This window comes from Athene noctua, chromosome 3 (assembly GCF_965140245.1).
Source record: "Athene noctua chromosome 3, bAthNoc1.hap1.1, whole genome shotgun sequence".
Classification (NCBI taxonomy): domain Eukaryota; kingdom Metazoa; phylum Chordata; class Aves; order Strigiformes; family Strigidae; genus Athene; species Athene noctua.
In genome coordinates this window covers 7,604,608-7,631,531 of record NC_134039.1, presented here as the reverse complement: position 1 = coordinate 7,631,531, position 26,924 = coordinate 7,604,608, and the positions used below count along the sequence as shown (strand labels likewise).

Sequence of the window (26,924 nt, the reverse complement as noted above, 5' to 3'; positions counted from 1 at the left end):
ACAGAGAGGAGTCAGTGTCCCAGCATTCACTGCAGGTGTTGGAGCACTGCAGCAAACAACCTCCTCCTGCAAGGCTGAAACCGCCAAAGGACATTCCCTGGTCCTGGTGTAACCAGGCAGGACCTAAGGATGCGCCGTCTGATGCATCCCCTTTTCCTTGGGAAAGAGCTTTTCCTTACAGGGAAGGAGACACAGAAGCACACTGTTCGTGTATTGGTTGAGATGGCAGTTTGGAATCACAGATCCTGACAACAGCGTGTTCCCCATGTCTAAATTCCACTCCACCCCGCACCCCCAACCCCAGTCATAGACTCCAGCCAATGCAATGTGGTGGGCACATGCTGGTTAATAAATGCAGCTGTTTTGTCCAGCCTGCTGACAGCATCTATACACAGGCTCTGTTCAAATGTAGACCCAAACTTCCTGCCTTAGTTCACCTTTCTTTTCATTTGAGTCTGAAGAAACAACAAACTTTGCCTGCCCTGGATCTTTACCAGAACGGAGAGCATGATGATGAAGCCCCACCACCATCTTACTGCTTTTGTTATTCCTGCTCTTGCAGGAGGATCTGTTTTAAAAGGTGTCAAAAAAAAAAAAAACACAAAACCAAAAACAAAAACAAAGCCAAACAAAAACCAGTGATATAATTAACACACTGCTTGTTGAATTCAGAGCTACCAAAAGAATACAGGAAAGCTACTCTACCTGCTCTTTTGTCTCCAGAAGTAAAATCAGGTTGGTGAAAACTTTCCCCAAAGGTGATTCATTACATGCTTGAGAAGTTCTCACCAAGACTGAAGAGGTTACTCTCATGAAAACTTACAACAAAATTCAGCAGTATGACACACTTCACTCCCAGTTATCTGCAGTAAAGCCCTTTCTGCACTAAGGTGCCAACGCACAGTTGTCAGGCCTGACAGACAAGCACTTTTTGCACCATATTTAGCGTGAGGTTTTCATGAGGGTATTCCAGATACACCATGAATAGACCATGACTGCTACTCCTTGTGTGCCCCTTGGTGTAACAAAACTGACAGCAAGCACCCTTTACTCCCAGCTTTGCCATCACGCTTTCTCTTTGCATACAGGTAAGATATAATGAAAGATAAACGTGCAGCCAGAGACACTTCTGCTCTGAACACATCTATCCTCTGCACAGCAAGGCAGGAAGAATAACCCAGTTGTTAGAGCGCATTTCCAGTCTGTTGATATTATTTTGCAAAAGGGGAACTCTCAACTTTACACACAAGAGCAGGAACAGCTACCACAGAAGTTCCTCTCTTGCAAGTTCCTGCTGACTGAGCCCGCCACCGTCACACAACTCATCGTGCCTGGGAAAGCGCTCTGTTAAGGAGAGTTGGTCACTGAAACGTTAACAGCTGCAGCTCATCGCTGGAGCAGGGCAGTGCAGAGAGCTCGAGACGGAGAGTGGGGATGGATAAGCCACTCCTGACAGTGACGTCTGTGTACAGTTCTGCAGCACAGAGGCCCTTGGTGTAGCCTGGTCTTTCTCCAACATGGGCCGAGAGGTCACGTGAATCCTGCCAAGCTCCTGGCCTCACCATCCCTTCAGCTCAGCTTTTCCCCTTCTCCTTTATTTCACTGGATTTCTATAAAATAATGCCATTTTTCATTCATTTCATAGCACTGCATGGAAATGGAGCCTGTTGCTTTCCGTGCAGCTGTTGTGTTGAATTTGTGTCCTGAGACAGGAGCAGAATATCTTTCACAGCTTAACTCAAATTAGCAACTATTTCTAGCGCATCTTCTACAAGGAGGTAGAAAATCCTGACGTTTGGTCTATGTATGGGGTCAGATCAGGTGGATAGCTAAATAAAACAGCCTTAGGTTCCAGCCAGGAACCAAGACTCCTTGTCTTCACAGTCAGAAAGAAAATATCCATCTTTGTTGGTCTCACCTTAACTCCTTAATGTGCTTTCAATATGTTACACTTTTACTATGACACAGTAATCAGAACAGAGCCAGCTTCCTCCGTGGTTTTGCTGCAAGTGCTGAAATGTGAAACATTCTCATCGCCTTGCCATCGGTCTCGCTGCAGTGTGTCCCTACTCCCGCAGTGCCACTAGTGCAGGAAAGGGTGACGAGCTCGACATGGAGGATGAGGAAGGCTACACCGCTTTAAATTTGCGACCCTCAGCTTCAGCTGTTACTCCTGGATATTCCAGCAGAAACAAATGTTCTGCATTTAAGGCTCCAGCCCCTTGTGATACAGTAGACAGTAAGTACAGATGGAAATTATCTTTTTGATTTAAATCAGGGAATAACTTAAATCTCCATGTTCGTGTTGATTCTTTAGAATCCTTCTAAACTCTCTAGTATATCCTTAGATAGGTGTTCATAGAAGCAGCACAAAGAATAATTATGATGGAGTCTTGTGTGCTACTGTTTATGATCACAGGTGATATTTTTTCTCAAGCCTATCTTTACTGTAGTATTTTTTCCATTTACTCCAACACAGAAGACAAATTCTGCTTTTCTGTGGATTCTTTTTCCTTTTGCTAGGATTTATTGCAGCATGGCACAAGAGATGAAGGCACTATAGTTTTATCCGATAATGCAGGCCTTGGAAAGGGAAGCAATTTCCTCAGCTCTGCGGAATAGAAAGGTGCCCTGTTTATGGGTCTTAATCGGGAATGTAAGGTCTGATAGGAGTATATATTTTTATTTCTTTATACTCAAAGCTTTTCTATAAACAAGCAGAGTGCTATCTAAGGTCGTGGACTGTGCCCGTGGAATGCCTGAGTCCATAAATGATGACTTGAGTACTGTTGCTGCTGCTCATAAATCACTACATGGCTTATTTGTGAAATAAATATCGTTGCTGCTCTTAGCAGGTTGGCTGGAGTAGACAAAGAATAAATTAACAACACTCTGGTGCTGTCTGGAAAAGATGTAGTGCTATTCATGGAGAATGACTGCTTGACAAGGAAGATGGAGGAGAATCTGTTAAGAAGCAGCAGCCAGAAAACCAAAGATAAAATATTAGGGAGTGTGATCTATGGGCAGAGCTTCCCAGCAAGAAATAGGGTGGCACACTCAGAAAACTCTTAAAATGGCCTTTTGATACACATAGAGAACATATATAGTAGACAGACTTACGACCAAATTGGGTTGCAATGGACCTCTATAGTTCATTTTTTCTAATCTTTTGCTCAAAAGGGCTAGCTCTAAAGTCTGATCAAGCTTCTGAGGGCCTTTCCCACTTGAGTTATGGAAACCTCCAAGCATGGAGATCTCACAACCTCTCTGGGCATTTGTCCCCAGTGTGGTGTCACCTTCAGTCTCTTCAAATTACCTTTAACTGGTGCGGGTTAGGGTTGTCTCCCTTAACTTTGATCGTGTAAGTTTTAGTCACCAAATCCATCTGCACTTCTGGGCACCTCTGGATGGTGTTTCTTCTCACCTAACAAAAGGTTAGTTCCCTGGAGGTGCTTGTTCTGATGCACTGGACTCCGGTAAAATACTTGATGCGGGTAATACTTTTCAATTAACCTGAACACTCTAGAATAGATATGAAAGTGTATTATAGAAAACTGCAGAGCACTGCTTCCCAAAAGGGAAAAATGCATATAAATATATATATATATATACATATAAAAGAAAATATTTTAATCAGAGGATATTCAGCTGTAAAATCCTGGAGAACTATATTCCTGATTAGACATTGAACCACAATGGAAATTCGGAGAAAGAGCCTGAAGAAAGATACACAGTTTAGTGTTCAAACTTCTCAATCATTCAGACATCCCAATCACAGGTTCCAGAAGTAATTATCCAAAACTAGGTGGTTATCCAAATCTAAATGGTAATTTTTCTTTTTCAAGGCGAAGGACTTAGAGATTGTTTTATTATTTCCAGGACTGTGGGAACTGCAAAATCTAATCTGTTTACCTGTCTCATGGGAAGATGTTTTATGCTAAAACACTAAAGCCTAATAAATAGTTAATAAATATTCTCAGTGGATAAATAGATATTTTCTCAAAATGACTTCAGGAAATTCAGAACAGTGATAACAAACTGCAGTAAGAAAAAAAGAGGCTCTGCAGAAGGGATAAAGGTGAACTGGTGTTGTCAAAGGGGAGGTAATGCCACTGTGTGGTGAGGACAGTTGCTGGTTTTGTTGCTGAATGGGTTTTTTGTTTGTCGCAGGAACCTCTGCCTCACCTTCCATATGGCGACCAGTGGCCTTTGCTTTCCTCGCTTTGTGCCTGGTGCTGCTGATGGGGCTGGTAGCCCTGCTGGCCCTGTGTAAGTACCATGGTGTCCCAAGCTGTGGGAGGGAATTCCAGACATACAGTTGCTTCTTCTCCCCCTGCGGATTCCTGGTGTTCCTGTTTCCCCAGTGTAAATTATGCAGCAATAAGGGCAACAGTACAGCTCTCCCACAGAAGTACCCCCATGGCTGAGTGTCAGCTCAGGTCACTCAGGATCCCTAATATCTGCACTTACAGTTACCTTAACCCTAAGGATTACACTAATCCTAATGCAAGACCTACACCTAACTAACCCTTACCATAAAACTAACCCCTAAACTTAACGCTAACCCTAAACCCCCTAACTTTATGACCCTAACACTAAAAGGTAAGCCCTAACCCTATCCCTAAACATAAACCTAACCCCAACCCAAATCTTAAACTATACCCCTAAACATAACCCTAACACCTAATGCCTAACCCTAGCCCTAATCATAATGACCTAACCCTCTAACTTTAATCCTAACCTTTATGACCCTAATGCTTAAACTAATCCGTAACCCTATTCCTAAACACAAACCTAACTCCAACCCTAATCCTAAACTATATCCCTAAACATAACCCTAACACCTAATGCCTAACCCTAGCCCTAATCATACTGACCCTAACCCCAACCTTAACCCTAACCTTGACCCCAATCCTAACCTATACCCCTAACACTTACCCTAAATCCCTAACTCTCACCCATTTCTGAAAGGTTTTGTTTTCGCACGCAGAAGCTCGCCTTGTCAGCCCCACTACCTGGGTAATGGTGCCCCCCTGTGACTGTTACCGGAATACTTCACAGTTACAGCTCCCTCTTTTTCTTGGGACTGTAAACTTTTTGCAGGGAGGGCAATCCCGGCGTCAAAGTATTGTGACTGATGCATTTGCCCCATGATTACAGCAGATTTTCCACAGAAACATTTCAAATAAAAACCAAAGGTGATGCCACATCACATTTGGGAGCACAGAGTCCTCAGCTGCTTTGTCGCAGGAGGGAAGCAGTTGCAAGTGCCTAGGACAAACACTCAGCGTGGTCCATGGCATCACAGAGGCAATCCTTCAGGATTCTGACAGCCACCCTCTCCTCCCCACCATTCAAAGATGCCCTGTTACCAATCCTAGATAAATTCATCCATATCTTTGTCCAGATGCTTTTTGAAAAATCTTTCAGTGAAGAGATGCACCCACCTTCCCAGGTGACCTTTTCCAGTGCTGCACTTTCTCCTGGTGAAGAAAATGCAGATGGTGTACACACAACATTTGGACATACAAATGAAGTAGACAAAAAAACCCCAAAAGAATGCCAAAAGCTACAAATTAAAGCTACAATTAAAGCTACCTTTTTTTTTTTTTTTTTTTTTTTTTTAAATTATCTTTGTTAAACACTTTCATGCCCTTCAGTTTTTCAGGTTTCCAAGGATCCCGAGGAAAGAAAGAAACTGCAGGAAATGAGAGAAGAATTGTGTTTTGAAGGGAAGGAGAAAAATGGTAAATGTGTTTGTTATATAAATAAACACAAATCACCCCCTTTTCAGAGCCCATTGACTGAGAGACTATAAATCACCAGGGAAAAGATGTGATCGGTTAGTCTCTGTTTTAAACTGTGGAAGTATTTGAGATGTGGATATGTGTATACTAACATGCAAAACAACCTGTGTCTCACCCCTCAAGAGCTCAGCTGATTCATGGCTACCCTTAATCTTCTTTTCTCAGTCAATCCAGTAGCTAAAGCCCCTCTATTCCTCACAGGTCTGCATAATACTCTCTCTGATTTCTAGAAACAAAATGTGTTCTGTGTCCAGCAAGCTGGCAAAGCAGTGGAGCTGACAACTGCTTCTACATTTCAAAGCAGAAGAAAACATGGAAGCAAAGCCAGGAGTTCTGTTCCTCAAGAAACTCCACTCTTCTTGTGCTAAAAGACAAAGCAAAGATGGTACAGTCTTAAACTCATGCTTTCCTTCATGTCACATTTATTAACTTCCAGCAATCTTGCAGGCAAAAAACCACTTTGGTCGTTTACAGTACATATATTTACTTTACTCTGAGTCAAGTTGCCTTCCTGTAAGTCACAAGGTTGTCATCACCTGCAACACTTTCTAAATTCTGTGTGGTGAGAAATAGTGAAATTATGTACTGTGAGAACTAGAATAAGCCATTGTACAAAATACCTTATTTAGATAATACTTAGGTTTTCACAGAGAAAACAAATTGCGTATTACCAGCATGGAGGAGAGGCCCAGCACACAGAATGCATGTTTTTATTATCTCTTTCCACAAGTTTTGTTACTGAGGGCTCCAAGCATCAAACCCACATCCACATGAAATCTAGGGAGTGGCCAGTTCACCATGGTGCTGTTATTTGCATGCTACACTTCAAAGTGACTATAAAAGGTTTTTTTTTTCTGACCTTGTGTTATATCCTCACAGAGTGGTGTCAATGATGGCACAAAGGCTAGACAGCAGTGGATTATATTATGATGACTGAAAAAGGTTTAGGGTATTCATATTTTTAAGTAGTTTTACTAATTTGGGATTTTTTCTGACTGATGAAAAATCTGTAATTTGCTATCAAGACCATATTTTCCCTTTCTGAACACACATATCTGGGAACCACTTTTTCAACAGCTATTAAGCTTACAGAAAGCCCAAATATCCTTATTTTCTTTTTGCTATATAAGACTTTTAAAAGTAAACAAGTTTCCCTGGAAATTCTTTCCTTTTTGTAGATGGAGTTAGCTTCATATGGAGGCTCTTTCTTTTCAAGGCATAAAGGTTGGCCTTTTGTATTATTTTTTTAAGTGAAAATCAGATGGGTAGAGACAAAACAGAAAGTGGAGTAACAGTTTATCTATACCCCACCTCTGTGCCTGGCAAGACCATGGAGCAGATCCTCCTGGAAACTATGCTAAGGCACATGGAAAATAAGGAGGTGATTGGTGACAGCCAACATGGCTTCACTAAGGGCAAATTGTGCCTGACAAACTTGGTGGCCTTCTACAATGGGGTTACAGTGTTGGTGGATAAAGGAAGAACAACTGATGTCATCTACCTGGACTTGGACAAAGCATCTGACACTGTCCCACACAACATCCTTGTCTTTAAATTGGAGACACACGGATTTGATGGATGGACCACTCGGTGGGTAAGGAATTGGCTGGATGGTCACACTCAGAGAGTTGCGGTCAATGGCTCCATGTCCCAGTGGAGAGCAGTGAGGAGTGGTGTTCCTCAGGGGTTGGTGTTGGGACCGGTGCTGTTTGACATCTTTGCTGGTGACATGGACAGTGGGATCGAGGCACCCTCAGCAAGTTCACCGATGACACCAAGCTGTGTGGTGCTGGTGACACACTGGAGGGAAGGGATGTGCCATCCAGAGGGACCTGGACAGGCTGGGTGAGGAGTGGATTGAGAGCAGCCCCGCGGAGAAGGACTTGGAGGTGTTGGTTGACAAGAAGTTCAACATGACCTGGCAATATGTGCTCGCAGCCCACAAAGCCAGATGTATCCTGGGCTGTATCAAGAGAAATGTGACCAGCAGGTCAAGGGAGGGGATCCTCCCCCTCTACTCTGCTCTCACGAGACCCCACCTGCAGTGCTGTGTCCAGCTCTGGGGTCCTCAACATAAGAAGCACATGGACCTGCTCGAGTGGGCCCAAAGGAGGCCACGAAGATGATCAGGAGCTAGAGCACATCCCCTGTGAGGACAGGCTGAGAGAGTTGGGGGTTTCAGCCTGGAGAAGAGAAGGCTCTGGGGAGACCTTAGAGCGGCCTCCCTGTACTTAAAGGGGCTACAGGAAAGATGGGGAGGGAATTTTTACAAGGGCATGTAGTGACAGATGAGAGGTAATGGTTTTAAAATGAAAGAGGGTAGATTTATATTAGATATAGGGAAGAAATTCTTTACTGTGAGGGTGGTGAGGCCCTGGCACAGGTTGCCCAGAGCAGCTGTGGCTGCCCCCTCCCTGGAAGGGTTCAAGGCCAGGTTGGACGGGGCTTTGGGCAACCTGGGCTAGTGGAAAGTGTCCCTGCCCATGACAGGGGGTTGGAACTGGGTGATCCTTGAAGATCCCTTCCAACCCAAACCATGGTGTGATTCCATGATTCTATGATATCGAAACTGCAGATATCTAAAGGCAGTGTAGATATCTAAAGGCAGACCAAATAAAGTTTCTTCCTTTTTTTTCCTTTAAAAAACAGTGGTTTTACAAATCCAGGGTATACTTGTCTTGTGGCAAATAAACAATAGTATTTGAATGATCCTATAGTGAGAGCAGTCAGCACTGCCTCATGGAAAACAAGCATGGACAACGTTACTCTGCTATTGAGAAAGAACTATCTCCTTTGGTTGCAGAACTTTCACAGCTGGAAAATACAGGAACTTGGGTCTTATTTTTTTAAATATTGTTGTGATTTTCCCATACCTACAGGCTTCTCTGCCACACGATTCACAGTTTTACTGGGTTGGATTATCCTACATATCTGAAAGGGGCGGCTGGTACTGGGAGGATGGAACACCTTTTTCAAGAGAAACAACGAACTGGTAAGCTTTCGTAACTTAGTACCAGTGTAGTTCTATCCAGTGGGCCAAGTAAATTATACAAAATTTGTGCTTCCTCTTACTTTCCCATGTTTGTCACATGTGCAATGACAAAGGAGCATGGAGACCATAGTATCTGCTGTGGAGCTCCAGATTTGTGTCCTGTATAAGGAACAATGGCTGGCAAAGTACATCTCAGTCACATGCACCAGACTTGAAAGGACCACCTAGCTAAATAAAATAGCTCCAAAGGGGAAATAATTCTGCATTCCAGTGGCAAATCAGTATGATTACAAATGGTCCAAATATAGATCACATGAGGTCACTGGGACATTATTAACCCATGTATTTTCATTTCCTAGGGTTGTGTTATATGACAGTATCTTCTGTGCCTCCTTCTATGGATGGATTATTTATGCTACACAGCCCTGTTCAAGTAAGCAATTCTGGATCTGTGAGAAAGTGGCCGTTCATTTCACCTGAAGAAGCATTGCAAGAAGGGATGTGGGATCTGCCAGTGTGAGATACCAACTTTAGGAACTGGAAGTTTTAAATGTATTTTTATTTTTGTTTGTTTATCAAGCCGTTTTCTCAGAATGGTGATTCAAATGACAGATCATTAGAGACTAAATAGTTCTCTTTGCCTGCATTTCCTCTCCCAGGCTCACAAATGAGAGACATCAAAAAACCACAAAACTAAACACTATGGGCCTAGGAAATAACTTAAAAGAATTAGTTACAGGCAAGCAGTGACCCTCCAGGTTGACAGCCACACATTCTCACAGATCTCTGTATTTCTGGAGTTTTAGTCAGCATTTTACACTAACACCTGACAGTCATAAACCAGTCCAACTACACCCCTGATGATTTTACTCACTGAAATGCTTACTGCACACACTACACTAACTACCATCCACCCATAGTTCTCTTCTAGACCAGTTTGGTTAGGCAAGCCTTGTTCTTCCAGCTGTTCCCCTGTTTGAGGTATAGGGATACAGAAAGAACACATGGCTCTATTCATCCATAAAATTCTTTTCACTTATGCATTAATATTTATGGAAACAAAAGGACATTTTTTAGAAGACTACAGGGAATTCCTGGAAGCAACCTCTGTGAAAAGTTGAAATGTCGTAGCTGGATCAAAACATTACCTGAATAACTCCAGTGCTACCATAACATTAATTGCCATGCAAATAGCAGGGAGGATAATAAATACATGCTCCATTCAGAGCTACACATAATAAGTATTCAAACTGATGCAGAATCCATTGCCACAAATCTTACTTGAGCTCTTTACTATATCCACACTGTTTGGGATCTCTGGAGTTGAAGGTACACACTATGCATAATGTGTTATTAAAGCACTTGCCATACTTCTTGAAGGAAAAAGATGTCTCTACTTTTCTGGGTGGAGTTTCTTTGCATGAGTTCTTTGAAGTTTTATATGTCAGAATCTGTTGTATAACATAGGCATATATTCCTTGTATAGATGTACCTTGTATTTATGTGTATATGCCTTAGTATTTGGAGACATTCCTTAAAATAAATGAAAAAATAATCATATGTCTTTAATACTCAATATTTCCTTGGAAAATATTCTCAAAGCAGTTCCTCGGTAAAAAAAATGAACCCCTTTTCCTAATGTGCCAAAAGATGTTTGCAAACTGAATAAATTCACTATACTCAGTAGAGCCAAGACTCAGTTTATGGGCACAAGTACCAGTTGAGCTATCTAGAATTCCTTACTATTGCAGTAGGAAGTGCGAGGTACAGTGCAAGGAAGGTACAGTGTTTCATCTGTTTCAACCTTTCAACCTGAAAAAAATCATGCACTTCCAGGCATCTCAGCTGCCACATTTTACCCATTTTTCTTCCCATAAACTAACTCTTGATTTTTTTTCTAGGAATCTGCTATACACCTTTGTTTGGTGTCTGCATTGTGAAAACAAATGTTAGCCTCTGGGTTTCCTGCTGACTGGTGTCACTTTTTAGGGAGTGTATTACTGCAGGAAGGTCAGGTCAGTGCTGATAACTTGCAGGGCACATTTCTTTCATTCCTATGGCTGGATGATCTTTATATACTATTTCCATATCTTCATATAGAAAACTCCATTTGGTCTCAGCACAAATCTTGGTCCCAGCAGCTTGGAAAGGGCTTTTTCCCTGTTAACAGTGGTTTATTTCAGAGGGGAGAATTTGTGGCATATAGTATTTTAAATTCAAGAAAATCCATTATTTCACCCAGTCTGCCTTCTGTCTCAGAGGTTATTGAAGTTCTCCTGACTACCTACACATGGAGCCCAAGACACAAGCTGCTTAGGGAGGTCCACTGTCTCTCCAGTGAGGGGAGGTCTATAATCTTTCCATGGCACTGGGAAGTTCAGAGAAGAGCTTAATTTAAAGCACATTTTGTATGGAAAATAAAACAGTGTTGTATACTAAGTGTGAGAGTAAAGGCCTTGGTAGGGCCTGAGACATCATAAATCTTGAAAGAATTGGGAACTAAAGCGAAGTTGTTGACTTCAACATTGCTTCAAACAGGACATGGACAGTGAAGAAGACAGGGGTGAAGTTAATAAAGGGATTCACTGGGGGAATGAGCCCTGCAGTGCTGTTCTGAAGTGGAAGAAGCTTGACAGCTTCAAGCTTGACCATCTATGAGATAACCAGGACAGTGAAATGAGAGCAGCTCAAATGCCAGCTGCTGGATAGGAAAAAGCAGAGTTCATGGACGTTGGGAAGGCAGGTTCAGAAATAAAAGAGTTGAACTAAACACCCTGGCTGGACAGTGCCTCTTCACGTCCCCCACTAGCCTCTCTGCTCCAGGCCCTGCACTGGGTTCCCAAAGCCCTTGATCACCCGTGTTACCAGCACACCTGCTGCCCTGGACTGGGTTCAGCCTTGCCGGTGCCCACAGGCTGAAACATACTGTCAGCAAGATGCTGAATAATATGGTGCAAATCTGCACTCACAGACACTGTCTATAGAAAGCAACAAAGAAAAATACCCCTTCCCTGTGAAGGTCAGCCAATTTGATGCTCATCTGAACCTAGATCTTCCTTCCCTGGTTGTTCTATTCAAATCAGAATCTTAAAACCTTTGACCATTATAATATCTTTCACTGATATGCTTTTAAATCAATGAAAGGGGACTAAAAGACTACAAGAAGGTGCCCAGGAGCGCAGTTACAATAGCAGACATGGGACCATCTCTTTATCAGCAAGTGCTCTTTTGGAGCCCTCTATCTTGTCCCCATATTCATACTCTGCCAGGGCTGATCAGAGCACTACTAGAGGCAACTAATAGAAACTGTGGTAAGGGAAACCCCAGTTAGACAGAAGGAGAACATTCTTCACAGTGGGGATGGCCAAACACAGGAACAGGTATCCAGAGAGGATGGGAGATCTCTGTCCTTGGGGACTGCATGAACTTGACTGGACACGTCCTTGAGCAACTTCATCAGAGTTCAAAGCTGCCCCAGCTCTGAACAGGAGGTTGAACCAAAATGATTTTCAGTCCTTTCAAACAACAGCACTTAAGACATAAGACACCATGATTCTTCCATGCATCTTTTCTTGGGGGTGCTCATACTCCTTGACACAAGTCTGATGTCATGCATCTCCAATGACAGGCTCCCAGTTACACAATCTCACTGTCACCCTACAGATTCACATCACTCTAAGCCCACCAGTTCTTTCCAACAGTACCTTCTGTCCTTAACAGGATCTTTCCATTGGTATTATTCTGTCCATGGAGCATGGTCCTTCACTCTGTCCCTGCCTTCACTTGGGCAGTTTTTGTATTCATTTTGTGTTAAATTAAATAAACCTCTACTCATCTGAAAAATCTGAGGCAGCAGGCGAGGAGCCAAACTTTCAGAACCTTATCTCTCGACATCGTGACTTTAATACATCCTATGTTCTCCTGGTAGGGGAACTTCCAGAGGAAAAGCGCACAGCACTTGTGCACAAGGGCCAGCAAGATGAGAGCCAAGCTTTGCAAAACCAAAAAGGAGCTCCTATTATAGCTGGGTGGTACAGAGAATTTGAGTTACTAAAGAAAGTAGCATCCAGTCTCTTTCTCACTTTCTGAATTTCTCTCTCCAAGTTACAAGGAAGGGGAACAGATAATTGTTATTTCAGGTGATCTACTACTGTTCCCTTGGGGATTCTCCCCTACAAATCACGCTGAGTCTTCTCTGCATACTCACAGATTACAGAGTCACAGAAAGATTCTATTTGGAAGGGACCTCTGAAGTCCATCTGGTCCAAACTCCTGCTCAGCAGGTCTAATTTCAAAGCCAGATCAGATCACTCCAGTCCCTGTCCAGTCAAGTTCAGAAAATCTCCAAGGATGCAGATGACACACCCTCTCTGGGAACCTCTTCCAATATTTTACCACCCCATCTACAATTTATGACCATTTCTTCTTGTCCTTTCACTGTACATCTCTGGGAGTTTGGCTTCTTCTTCTTCATAGCCCTTTTATGCGGTGAGAGACTGCAGTTGGATTCTCCTTAGCTTTCTGTTCTCCAGGCTGAACAAATTTGGTTGTCAGAGTCTGTTCCTGTAAATCAGGTGCTCCATCTCCTAAGCATCTGGATGGCTCTGCCCTTGACCAGTTTTAGTATTTATGTGTTTTAGGGATTTTTCATTGTTTGGTTTTTTTTTTTACTGGGGAGCCCAAAGCTGGACATAGTACCCCAGCTGCATACTCAGAAGTGATGGAGAGAAGAGAAGAGAATCATCATCTCTTTTGCCCTGTTAAATACAGTCTTGCTAGGTCAGTCCAGTATGTGGTTAGCCTTTTCCATAAGGGCTCACTTCTCTTATTTGTTAAATCCTGTCTGCATCTTTTTTCCCACGCTCTGATTTTCCACTTCTCTCTCCAAGAAGATAACATCAGACTCTGGACAGCACTTCTGCCTCCTCTGTGTGATTAAATAGCTTCACCAGCTATTTGCAGCTGTGAACTTTTCTCTCAGATGAATACAGACACCTGTATTTTTAGCCCTTAACACTGAATGGTGAAAAAGGCACAGAGTGGAAGTCAGTCCGCCTCTGAGATGAATAAAAAGTGTTTGTTCTGTTTTAAAATGTGGAAAGTTCAAAAGAGATTAAAATCATGGGAAGATTAAATGGAAAAGAGGGGAACTACTAAGCCCTATATTTAATGAGACTCATGTCATGACCCAGGCTGAGATGTGATGGGTGGGAAGAGAGGAGTTCCTCCTCTGAGGGAGGAAAAGGAGGAGTCACATATAACACTTGAATATGAATATCTTGCCTTATGGCATTTGAAGCGTGACTCATTCTCCTATCCCCTCCCTCTTTCTGTATTTCTTTTTGCTTCTCCTGCAGAAATCATTCAGTCTGTCTTTTAAGAGTATCATTATTGAGTCAGGAATAAGTTCTCAGATAATGCATATGAATACAGAAGAAGAGAATGGATACTCTAATTTAAATCACCTGCCACAGCATCCAGCCAGACACTACATGTCCCTGAACATCAACCGAGGTACGACTGACACTTGCTCTTTGAACTTTCTCCACTATGGCAGACAATGACAACAGGAACAGTATTATCTCATCCAGCTCAGTCAATAGGAAGAATGTTCTTATAGGTTTAATGTTATAGCTTTAATGCACTGTTTGTATTGTTCTGCTTGACCAAAAAAAACCACACATGAATGCAAAAATGCATAAAGTGGAACTACTGCCATTGCTTGCCCTAAATTTCTGTAGGAAAAGACAGGTGGCTTCAGGATCAAGCTCTGGAATGTAAGGAATCAGCTTTAGTGGGGTTACTTTTATTTATTGTTTATTTATTATTGCAGGAAATGGCTATAGAGACAGGACAATCTGACTTTAATAGGAAAAAATTTTCCACAGTTTGCCCTCTGGACCTTAATTTTTCAGAAAATGCTTAAGATTCACAGCCTTTAAGACCAGAAGGGATGAGACAGCACCAGCTGAATGCACAGGTCATGTCATTTCCCTTCTTCAAGTCCCACAGCTCTGGTTGGGCTAAACTATGTACTTCAGGAGGGCATCCAGTCTTGAGTTAAATATTTCTCTGTCTGAAAGGTCCCTCATACCTCATTGCCATGATTATTTGGTGATGGCAACTCTCAGGAACTTTTAAATCCAGGGAAATCTCAGTGGGTATTCTGGACTCCAGAAATTTCCTGAACTGGACTTCAGCCTGGAGCTGGCACACAGCCTGAGCGCTGTGTGCCCTGAGAGCAGGAAGGATTTGTGCAAAGTGTAAAATGGTAAGCAAACCCTTCCTTACTCTGTTCTGACAGAGAGCAGAGCAATATAGAACAGTGAAAGGAGGACAGGAGCATCACCTGCTTCTAAGTCAAAGGATCACTACAAAGTGTCATAGTTTCATCACTTGTTAAAGACAAGGAATCCCCCAGCTGTTCCATTTAAACTTATCCAGTGTCTCCTTTCAGACCTCTTCAACAGAGGTGCGGCGTCTTCTTCTCAACTTGCATTTGGGTTTTTTATCCTTAAAGTATAATACAGCCTGGAAGGGAAACTCTTTCAAGAATCACCAGATGGCTCTTCATGGAGGTGTGGAGGGTTGGGAGTACTGCTGAACAGGGTGTATGCCCTCAGATAAATTGTTGGTTTCTCCCAGGGCACTCTCTTCCCTTTGCTGTATGGTGGCCAGCTATCTTCACTTTGTTTGTGCTGTGCCTGGCCCTCACCGTAGGAATGATAGTCCTAGGTAAGTGCTGAAAAACACTGGGTTCCTTTATTCATATTAACACCTTGGGAATAATTGCATTTAAGAAAGGTGTCAGACTGACTGCAACAAGGGCAGTCATAGCTCATCCTCCCCGCATACACTGTCCTTTCCTCTCCTCCTAATAGCCTGTCATGGACACTGTGCAGCTCATAAGGCTTTGAGGGAAACGATTTTTTTAAGTCTGGACCTGTGCCCAGAGCAAGGATAGAGAAATCAAGATGATATGTTTTGGAAAGAGTGGGAGGAATGGATTCTGTCCTCATCCATCTATTACTCATTTATTTACTAATTCAAATTAAATTATAGAATTCTAATGTTGACTTTCATAAATCAGTTTGTTGCTTCCCTTCTCTTCCCCTGTTGTTCAAATCTCTCTACTCTACTGGAATAACAGTTCTTGTCTCATTCTTTTGATAAACCTTTCATGTTTGCAGATTAACCTTTCATGTTCGTAGACTACTGTCTTAAATTAGTTTATACTAGTATGTTAAAAATGGACATACTTCCAGCACTAAATTCATGAGGAAATCTCACTTTTTCTGGCTGTTTCACTCAGTCATCCCTGTTTACCTGAGATGTGCAAGAGAACTGATGACTCTCATATTTATATTAGCTTTTATCTTGTGTGACATGACTGTACCTATACTTTCTATCACAGAGCCTGGACACAGTCATTCTGAACTGTTGCTACCAAAAGAGAGTATTTAAATGTTGAGGAAGGTACATAAAAAACCCCTCCCCAATTTCTTCAGAGAAGTTTTACCAACCTTTAAGAATAAAAGGTTTCTTCAACCTGAAGTATGTTTAGAATTTTAGTTTTTCTCAAGGCTTGTAAAGCTTGCCTTAAGATCAACATGTTTCATTCAAGATAGCCCTTCCTGAGCATTTTTTTTTTTTGCTATTTTAGTCTTTTATTGCATTACCAAGTGGCCTGCAATGGCACTGTGATTAAACTGCATTTAAAATTTGGAAATCTCTTTATCCATCATTTTCTCATCTTCTAATCACCTCACAATATGTGATGCTGTAGTATCAGTGTTGCATGTGAGCACACTGTTGCAAAAAGTGAATGTGCAATATATGTTGAAGCATGTATCATGCAGTAGCATCGTCACAGCTTTTTTGTCTCATGAAGAATATCTTTATAAACTCCAGGTCTCAGGGGTTCTAAGGTACCTGAAGGACATAATGAAAACTTGCAAGAACTTAAGGAGAGATTGTGCTTGATGGGTGACACAAACAGTAAGATTGATGGTAAGTAGAACTACTGCTCACACAGCCTGAAATCTATGTGTTAGGCCTTATATCAGGTTAAACAAGGGTGTTATACACTATATCAGATTAAATGATTTCTTTTTTTAAAAAAAAAAATAGTATAGATGTGACTCATAAAATGCCACCTAGATTTCAGCTCTGCATAACTTTGACTTTCCAGGCCTATGGGTGTAGACTCCTCTACTCTGCCTTTGTCTGTTTATGAGGTTGGATGGTTTCCTTCTGTTCTAGGACCTGCATGTTCACTCTGCCCTGTAAACTGGAAATGGGTTGGAGGCGACACCTGTTTCTACTTTTCAGAAAAGGAGGCCACATGGCAGGAAAGTGAAGACTTTTGCTTCTCCCAGAATGCCACCCTTCTTACACTGAAAAGGAAAAGCAAGTTGGTATGGTTCCAATATTTCTTTACACTGGTATCAACTCTTCAAAACTCCTCACCAGTCAGCAAGAACCTCTTGATGTTGCACAGTAATAGAGTTACTGTCCCCATGGTCTGAGGCAATGCAGACTGCACAACATTTAGCCACAAACGTGTAATGATGAGGTAGCTAGCAACACAGGATATTATTCAGCCAAACAGTGGACATGAGTGTCATGGACCCTGTGAGAGTTGTAAGCAGTGAGTCTTTCATTCAGGAAATCTCTTTGAATACTCTGAGAGATAGGGCTCTAAAAAGAATTGTTGCCCTGGTCTCGCATTTAGTAGAGCTGCCAGACACAAAATACTCCTGTTTGCATGCCAAATAGAGACGTTTTCTCTTGGGAACTATTCTGAAGGCCTGATGAGGAGTTCAGAAAGTCACTGTCAAATTACCCCCTTTGGTTCTTTCTTGATCACCTCCTCTCTCAACAGTAGTTGTTTAGGTACAGCAAAAATATACCCACAAGCTCCTTGTGGTGATAAATGGTGATAAATGTTTTGCATTTTTTACAGATTAGCATATCTCAAATAACACAAAAACACTCTTACTGGATTGGATTATCATATGGAGTTGATGGCTGGACTTGGGTAGATGATACGAAACTTTCTACAAAGAGAATGGACTGGTAAGTTTTTTGAACTTAAACAGGTGGTGGTTTTCAATCTCTTCTTGCACTTTAATCTTCCCTGCGCACTGAAAGAGGAGGAAACCAAAATCCCATTAATGGCAAAGCTTCAATGCAGAATACAGCTGTAGATGTATTTGGATATAGGCGTGGAGGCTCTGAAACAGAGAGAGTCTCAGAAAACTGGAAGTGTAAGACGGAGGAGTCAGCAGATCAGTGCAACCAGTGACTGTTCTTACTATTTAAACCCATTCACTTTATGAAACATCCCAGGAAGCAACCCACATTTCCTTCATGACAGCCTACTTCCCACAAAGCCTGCCTGCACCTTCCTCTTCTCCTCAGTCACAAGTATTCCATATTTACTACTCTCTTTGAAACCTTTATTACACAAAAATAGTCAACATTAGGTGGAGAGAACCTGCTTACTTTTCCTATAAAATCTCATCAGCCTATTCTGTGTATTTCTCCTTTACTAACCATGTGGAAAAAATCAGTTCTGTGTGAAGTGATAACTGTATGCAGTAACATGAGAGTGCTCTTCAGGGGCTGGAGAACCTTCTTGAAGGGAAGATTCTCCAGCCCATCCTTGGAAACCAGCTCATTTTGTCCTGCAAATTCTTACACTTCTCACGGCTAGTAGACATTGGGCAGAATGATCCGGCTCCTGGTTGGGCAGACCACTGCTTTTCAGTTTCCAGACCCAAACTGCCACTACATCAATCAGTGGCTGAAGTGACATAACCACTGGTGAGGCACTAGTGCTACTTTCTGCCCTGATGATGTCCCATATGTAGATTTTTCTTTTTAACATCTTTGAGCTGAAGGCAAGTGGGAGAATGAACCTTCAGACTTGAATTATATGCGCAGTTATGTTCTTCAATATTTTGTATAAACCTTTATAAACCTTAAAATGACTAAGCAACTTTTGCAATAATATATGATTGTCCAAAAGGGCTTTATGGGTTTCTTTAAAATTTGTACATCAGAGTTCTTAACAAGATGTTCTGGGTTTTTTTCTAGGATTGATTTGACCTCTAAGCAAAACTGTGCATACCTGTTTTATCGTAAGTCAAGAGTTTACAGTGAGAATTGTTTTGAGAAATATCCCTGGATCTGTGAGAAGGCAGCAGTCCAGCTGCTGTAAAAATATTATCAGCAGAAAAAGAACTGGAAGAATATGAAGAAGATTTTGATGTTCAGATTTTTCTAAGAAGGGGTATAAAACTATGTTTAACTCAGAGCAGAGTCTTTTTTTTTCCTAGTGTATTCACACAAACACAAAACCAGAAAAGAGACAGAAAGACTTTGCAGAATAAAAAGAACAAGCAGTAACAAATATCTACAAATCAGAGATGAGATATTATTCTCGTTCTAGTTCAGAAACCTCTACCTTAGTGATGATGACAATTTTAAGCATTACTTACAGCCAAAGAAATCAGAAGTGTAAAGGTCTGTGGGACCACTTCTTGTCACTCTGATTGGAATTTCATGTATATCCATTTCTACCAAGGTTCTATCTTTAGTCCATTTGACCTCACTCAGAGGATGAGTCTTCTCTCACTTTGTAAAGATAGGGTAACCTTCAATAACTCTTAACTATTTCCATCTCCCTCTTCAGCACACTCACTTTCAGTTATTCTACATTCCTTTAAAACTCAAGGCAAGCTCTCCTGTCCTTGACTAGTCCAAGATGTGTGGCTCTCTTGTTCACCACTTGGCAGTGAAGCATCACCAGGCATCCTCATCCTCTTCTTGACTTACAGATTTTACTTCCAGATAATGATGTTTTCCCTTTACATGCAAAAATATTGTCCTGGCTCAGATGGGATAGGGTTAAGTTTCCCCAGCAGTGGGGAGGGAGCTCTAGCCGGGTTATTCCATACATGCTGATGTCAGGTCCAGGCACCCAAGCAGGGGAAGAGTTTGGGGATGGTTTTTGTCTGGGTTGGTACCCTCACTGCTGTATCCGTGCGGTATATCTTTTGTTCTGTTCATTGTTATTACTGTTATTGTTATCGTTGTTGTTCAGTTTGTTGTTGTTGCATTGTTGTATTAAATTTTTCCTTATCTCAACCCCAGGGTTTGTATTTTTGTATCCCTGCCCCATCCAGTCCGAGGGTGGGAGAGGACCAGCAGCAGGCAGGGCCTAAACCACCACAAATATGATCTTCCAAGAATGCCCAGAAGTCATTGTTAAATTAGTTTTAATAAATGGTATGCTACCATCATAACCACCGTTGCAGTTATGCAGTGAGAATGGGACTAGTGATTGGATTTTTCCAACAACACGATCTGAGGGCGATTAGTCTTCAGCTAACATAGAATATATCTATCCCTTTATTTAATGCATCTCATCATACGAAAGGATGGATATGTGGCATGAATGGCTGCACACTGAACGAGTGTGGGGTGAAAGGAATCTGCAGAGAGCTGGGGATGAGCCTCTTTAACGAAGTAGCAAGTTATAGGACAAGAGGGAATGGCCTCGAGTTGTATCAGGGAAGGTTTAGACTAGATATCAGGAAGTATTTCTTTGCAGAAGGGATTGTTGGGCATTGGAATGGGCTGCCCAGGGCAGGGGTGGAGTCCCCATCCCTGGAGGGGTTGAAGAGTCAGGCTGACCCAGCGCTGAGGGATCTGGTGGAGTTGAGAACAGTCAGTGTGAGGTTAATGGTTGGACTAGGTGATCTTCAAGGTCTTTTCCAACCTAGATGATTCTGTGAATGGCTGCACTGATAGCTGGAATGCTGTGATGGTATTCAGAAAAGTATTAATTGATGAATGGGAAATTGAATTTTCCAATGTATTGGAAACCACACATTTTTGGTATTATACATTAATTGTCTTTTGGAATTGATTATTTTCTAAGTCTAAGTAACTGCATCTGGTGTATCTTGTTCAGGATCCTGAGAGGAGGGAGGTGGGTAAAAAGCAAGCTCACAACCCTGGATTTCAGGAGAGCAGACTGTGGCCTCTTCAAAGATCTGCTCAGAAAAGTCCCATGGGATAAGGCCCTGGAGGGAAGAGGGGCCCAAGAAAGTTGGCTGATATTCAGCAATCACCTCCTCCAAGCTCAAGAGCAGTCCATCCCAACAAGTAGGAAGTCAGGCAGGAAGGCCAGGAGGCCTACATGGATGAACACAATGATCTTGGCAAAACTCAAAGACAGATAGGAAGCATACAGAGGGTGGAAGCAGGGACAGGTAACCTTGAGAGAGACACTGTCTGGGCATGCAGGGGTAAGGTTAGGAAGGCCAAAGCCCAAAAGGAATTGAATCTGGTGAGGGGTGTCAAAGGCAACAAGGGGGGTTTCTACCAGTACATAGCTGACAAAAGGAAGACTGGGGAAAACATGGGCCCACTGCTGAATGAGACCAGGGACCTGCTGACACAGGACCAGGAAAAGGCTGAGGTACTGGATGCCTTCTTTACCTTGGTCTTTACTAGCAAGACCTGCCTTCAGGAAACCCAAGTTCCAAGAGACAGGGAAGAGCCTGGAGCAAGGAAAATGTATCTATGGTGGAAGAGGATCAGGTCAGGGAATACTTAAGCAAGCTGGACATGGGTAAATCCATGGGCCTTGATGGGATGGACCCACGAGTGCGGAGGGAGCTGGCAGATGTCATTGCAAGGTAATTCTCGATATGCTTTGATTGATCATGGCAACTGGGAGAAGTGTCCAAGGACTGGAAGAAAGCAAATGTCACTCCTATCTTCAATAAGGGCAGGAATACAGATCAGTCATCCTCACCTCAATCCCTAGGAAGCTGATGGAGCAACTAATCCTGGAAACTATTTCCAGGCCCATGAAGGAGAAGGTGATTGGGAGTAGCCAGCAAGGATTTGCCAAGGGGAAGTTGTATTTGACCAACGTTATGACTTTTTATGACGAGATGATTGACTTGGTAGACAGGGAGAGAACAGTGAATGTTATCTACCTAGACTTCAGTAAGGCTTTCAATGCTTCCTCCCGTAACAAACTCACAGAGAAGTTGTTGATGTACAGGCTGGATGAGCAGACAGTGAGGTGGATTGAAAACTGGCTAAACAGATGGACCATGAGAGTGGTGAACAGTGGCCTGAAGTCTACAGCTGAAGGCCAGTCACTAGCAGTGTATCCCAGGGGTCAACACTAGATCTGACCTGGTTCAACAGCTTTTTAATGACCTGGATGACAGAACAGAGTTTGCTGATGACACAAAACTGGAAGGAGTGGCTAATACATCAGAGGGCTGTGCTGCCATCCAGAGGGACCACAACAGGCTGAAGAAATGGGCTGACAGGAACCTCATTAAGTTCAATAAAGAGAAGTGTAAAGTCCTGCAACTAGAGAGGAACAATCCCATTCACCAGTACATGCTGGGGGCTGACCAGATGGAAAGCAGCTTTGCAGAAAAGGACTTGGGGTTCTGGTGGACACAAAATTGACCATGAGCCAGCAGTATGCCCTTGTGGCAAAGAAGACTTATGGTATCCTGAACTGCATTAGGAGGTGTGCTGCCTGCAGGTTGAGGAAGGCGATCCTTCCCCTCTTCTCAGACCTGGTGAGGTCACACCTGGAGTGCTGTGTCCAGTGCTGGGCTCCCCGGTACATGAGAGACATGGATATACTGGAGAGGGTTCAATGAAGAGCTATGAAGATGATGAAGGGACTGAAGCATCTCTCCTATGAGGAAAGGCTGAGAGAGCTGGGATGACTTAGCCTGGAGGAGAGAAGGTTTGGAGGGGAACTTATTAATGGACATAAACACCTGAAGGAAAGGTACAAAGAGGAGGGGGCCAGGCTCTTTCCAGTGGTGCTCAGTGACAGGACCAGAGGACACAGACTGAAACACACGAGGTTCCCTTTGAATATCAGGAGACACATTTAACTGTGAGGGTGACCAAACACTGGCACTGGTTGCCCAGAGAGGTTGTGGAGTCTCCCTCCATGGAGATATTCAAAAGTGATCTGGACATAGTTCTGGGCAACTGGTTCTAGGTGGCCCTGCTCAAAGCCCTGTCCAATCTGGCCTTGAACACTGCCAGGGAGGGGGCAACCACAGCTTCTCTGGGCAACCTGTGCCAGTGTCTCACCACACCCATCACAGAAAAATTTCTTTCTTATGTCTAATTTAAATATATCCTCTTTTAGTTTAAAACCATTGCCTCTTGTCCTGTCACTGCAGGCCTTGGTTAAAAAGACTCTCTCCATCTTTCTTACAAGCTCCCTTCATATATCAAAAGGCCACAAGAAGGTCTCCCCAGAGACTTCTCCAGGCTGAATAACCCCAACTCTCTTCATAGGAGAGCCGTTCCAGCCCTCTGGTCTGAGGGGCCTTCCATCCTCAACCATTCAGTGATTCTGTTTTTTCAAGAACTCAAATTTTACATAGTGAATAAAATCTCTTTCTGATAGTGACGTGGCCATGTTCAAATGAGGTGCTCAATCTACTACCACTTGCCAGTTTTTAGTAGGAACACCAATTACAGAAATCCCCTTGTTATGGTTTCAAGTTTGAAAGTGACTCTGAGATCTTTACTTCATGTTGGAAAATTGAGTTGAGTGGACAAATTAGAAAAGGTATTAGGATGTATTTTTGTGACACTTAATACATCCACTAGACATTTGATGCATATTTCTATATTAATTTTGCATAGGGATGCAACTGGAACCACCATATTCAACAATGACACGTCTTGGTCTATGGATGTGTGATATTTGCGATACAGTCTTACTTATACAGCAGAAGAAACTGCTCTCTTTCTTTGAGTTGCAAAATTATGCTTCATAATTCTGGTCAAATTGATAACATGGTCAAATTGATGATAATTATTTACTTTCTCCTAGAAAATACTGCTTTCCAGCTACACAATTCTTGTTAAATATCTGCACCACAATTCTGTGCTACGACAAGCTTCAACTTAATATGATATTATAAATAGCAGCAAATATGACTTCAGCATGGTCATTTGACTGTCCATCTCCAGGAAATGTGTAACCCACAAAGGCCACCTGTGCATCTTGTGCATTTAAGTGTGTCCCGAGTGCATCAATTCCATATGCCACTGGAGTCAGTTTGTTTCATGTGCCCACGTCACTAGCGATGTTCTTCTGAGAGAAGTCCAATAAATCTAAAGAATGAGAGAGAAAGAAAATACAGGAAACACCAGACAGGGATGAAATCCTGGCTTTGCTCTTGATGGTTTAATCAGACTTGTATGGCCTTTCTCTGCCAAAGAATCACAAATCTGAATATTTTTATTTCAGATCAGAAGAAAAGGGCAACTCATCCACAGAAGGAGTGAGAATTACTTCTTGCTCAGTTTCCTGGTGGGGGGTCCAAAACAGTGAGGAGCAGGGAGGGTAAGTAAATTTTCACGATAGCAGGCATATGTACGATTGCAAACCACTGATTTTGAATTTCTAAAACAGAAATAGAAATAGGCTTCTCTGAAAGCATTTAGACAAGCTCTCCATTTTAGTTTTCAATGTAAAATCACAAGCTTCTTTTTGCTAAATTTACAGGACGGAGATCTTAATTTAGCAAAAGGAGAAATCCCACATGACTCCAACCAGAGAACTGCAGAATGAGTAACATTTCCTTTTTTACTTCTTCTTTTATCATTAAAACTTGCTCTTTTATCCAGGAGGGTTAGAGATAAGATGCTGATGGAATGAGAATCAAAGATTAGAGAGAGGGCAACAGATTAGACTAAACAAACTTGAATGCATAGGTTTAAATGCAGAAAAAAACCCTCCTGACCATCTCTCATAGCTTTGACTCTGATTTTAGGTCTAGGAGATGAACACTCATTTTAAACAAAACTGAAAACCTCAGAAAACTTAAATATTTCGCCCAAAGCATGCAATATGCAGCTGCATTTACTGTGATATATTCAGTAAATCATTGTGCTTCTCTCCTTGCTTCCTTGTTCTCTCAGAAGTCCTTCGTAGAGGTGATTTAGCAGCATTTTCCATCTATCATGTGGATGTGCAACTTGAAAAAATGACAGTATATTTTGCAAGACCTGCTGTTTAAAGACAGCAGCTTCTGTCTCCACATGAAATCAGACGCGTGTATTTTCTCTGCTAATTATGAGGATTGGGATCTTGCTGCAAGAACATTTTTCCCCACTTGAATTTGTTTAAGTTTTCATGACGCAGGTGGTTTACTGACTGTCTGCCACCAAGGGTAAAGAGAATGACAATGCAGAGAAGAAAACTCATTAAAAAGTAAAGCTGTGACACTCCATTCAAGGCTGCATCGCTGAGCTTTGCTGAGAAATGAGTTATTGTGCAGCTGCATGTCAGTTCGAAGCAACTAAAAGCAGTGTAAGAAAATTAAGTGAGCAGAACAATTTGTCTTTAAAACACATAGGCACTATGAAGAAAAACATTAATGAGTTCGGTAAAGATATTGAGATGAATGCTCATGTTGGGAATAATAGGGAAATGATTTGCCAGGAAGCACTGAGAGCAGCTTGTGGGCTGAAGGCTTGTTTTGTAACAATGTGCATGGGTAGAGTGTTTATACTCTGATTTTAATGGACATTGTACTGAACTGAAAAGGCTAATTACAGACTCGAGATTTTTTTATCATTGTGAACAACATAACAGCAAGAATACAGAATCGGCTGTGTTAATAAAACCTATGGCAAAACCAGACATCAACTAATTACTGATCTGGTGGTGGCTATCAAAAAGAATTTTCATCCTTTGTCTTTTCAGTGTACAACAAAACCTAAAGATTTGCCTCTGAGCACTGTATGATTTGAAATGACTCGGTTCATTTGATCAAAGGTATGATTGCATGTTGCCTTTTGAACTTTGCCAGTTTTAAATGCTTTCTGCAGCCAAACGACAGTGCAGATGACATCGCTCTTAAAGCAAATTAAGATTGAAATTGTAGTAATTTCGATGGACCAGACTTCAGAGGTAGCTGTGCAAAATGCAAGGGTTAGCATGACTTGCAACGCTAATTGGAAAAGCCGTCTCTCTAACTCATTGCTTACTGAGATTATTCCTTTTACTCAGCAGCACAGAAGAGACTCCTGTGAGCCAAATACTTTAATGGACCCTGGGCAGCCTGAGAAAGATTTCTGAAGAGGACATTTCAAAGAGAGTTAAGAAGAATTGCATGAAGAACGCACAGAGTGATTTAGCAGATGGTCCGGCATGTGCAGGTGGCTATGGGAAAGGGTAAAGTGCAGAAGATATGTGCATGAAATTACTTAGTTCTGAGTTGCTTTAAAGTTCTGAATATTTTAACCTCACATAACAAAACATATGACATCTGTTAAAATAATTATTGTGTTGCAACTTAAGCAATCATCTTACAAATAAGGCTAAATTTTTCTCTCCTGGTTTAAGCCAAAATACAAGAACTGATTTATGCTACATATCAAGGAAATTCAGGGTCAGGTATTACTCAAACAAACACAGTAACAAGTTGTACTGCACATCTCAGGACAATTACCAGATGCCATGTGCTCTTCTGTTCTGTGCAACTCCGCTTATCATGTAGCAGTTATAATTACAAGTCACCGAGGCACAAAGATAGGGTATAAAATGAAAAAATCCAGACAGCAGTAAGGATCAGGGACTTACCCCTTGTTTTATAAATTTCTGAGCTTGTGAATATTCAGCAGCGAGGCATAGGGAGCAAGAGGACAAGACAGTCTAAGGGATTCTCTTCCCAAATGTAGTACGGAACGGCAGACTTTCAATGTTTTCTGCCTTCAATTCCTGCAGCATTTTGCTCCCAGCAGCAGTCCATAATACCAGTGCATTTCACATACAACAACAGCCCTGCATGGGTTACCCCTCCCACCATCCACATCGTACCTGCATCCCCTGTAGCCCAGTTGGTGCTGGGATCCCAGGTAGTATCTCCACAGCTGCTGAGGCCCCTCTACAGACTTAGAAAATGCAGCATATCCAGACTATGAGATGACAGCTACGTGGCAAGACACTCTCTGTTGTCCCTGCTCCTCTAAATTACTTCTTCATATCCATAATTAAGCTAATTGCCATATTGCTAAACACTCATTTAGTGAGGGAT

General features: G+C 42.1%; 1 protein-coding gene across 1 annotated transcript; it reads left to right on the top strand.

Moving 5' to 3' along the window:
• Window positions 1–1,891: 1,891 nt before the first annotated feature.
• On the top strand, window positions 1,892–9,393 carry KLRD1 (killer cell lectin like receptor D1). The gene is made up of 6 exons (XM_074901228.1): window positions 1,892–2,239; window positions 4,171–4,269; window positions 5,661–5,747; window positions 6,038–6,192; window positions 8,687–8,799; window positions 9,159–9,393. Exons 1-6 carry the CDS (start codon window positions 2,113–2,115, stop codon window positions 9,277–9,279), a joined length of 702 nt encoding a protein of 233 aa, XP_074757329.1. The 5' UTR covers window positions 1,892–2,112; the 3' UTR covers window positions 9,280–9,393.
• Window positions 9,394–26,924: the final 17,531 nt, after the last annotated feature.

Bases quoted from the DNA above. Each gene is read 5' to 3' on its own strand.
- KLRD1 (XM_074901228.1), top strand. From the start codon at position 2,113: ATGGAGGATGAGGAAGGCTACACCGCTTTAAATTTGCGACCCTCAGCT. The intron at 2,240-4,170 runs GTAAGTACAGAT...TGTTTGTCGCAG, and splicing joins CCCTTGTGATACAGTAGACA to GAACCTCTGCCTCACCTTCC. The intron at 5,748-6,037 runs GTAAATGTGTTT...TCTGATTTCTAG, and splicing joins TGAAGGGAAGGAGAAAAATG to AAACAAAATGTGTTCTGTGT.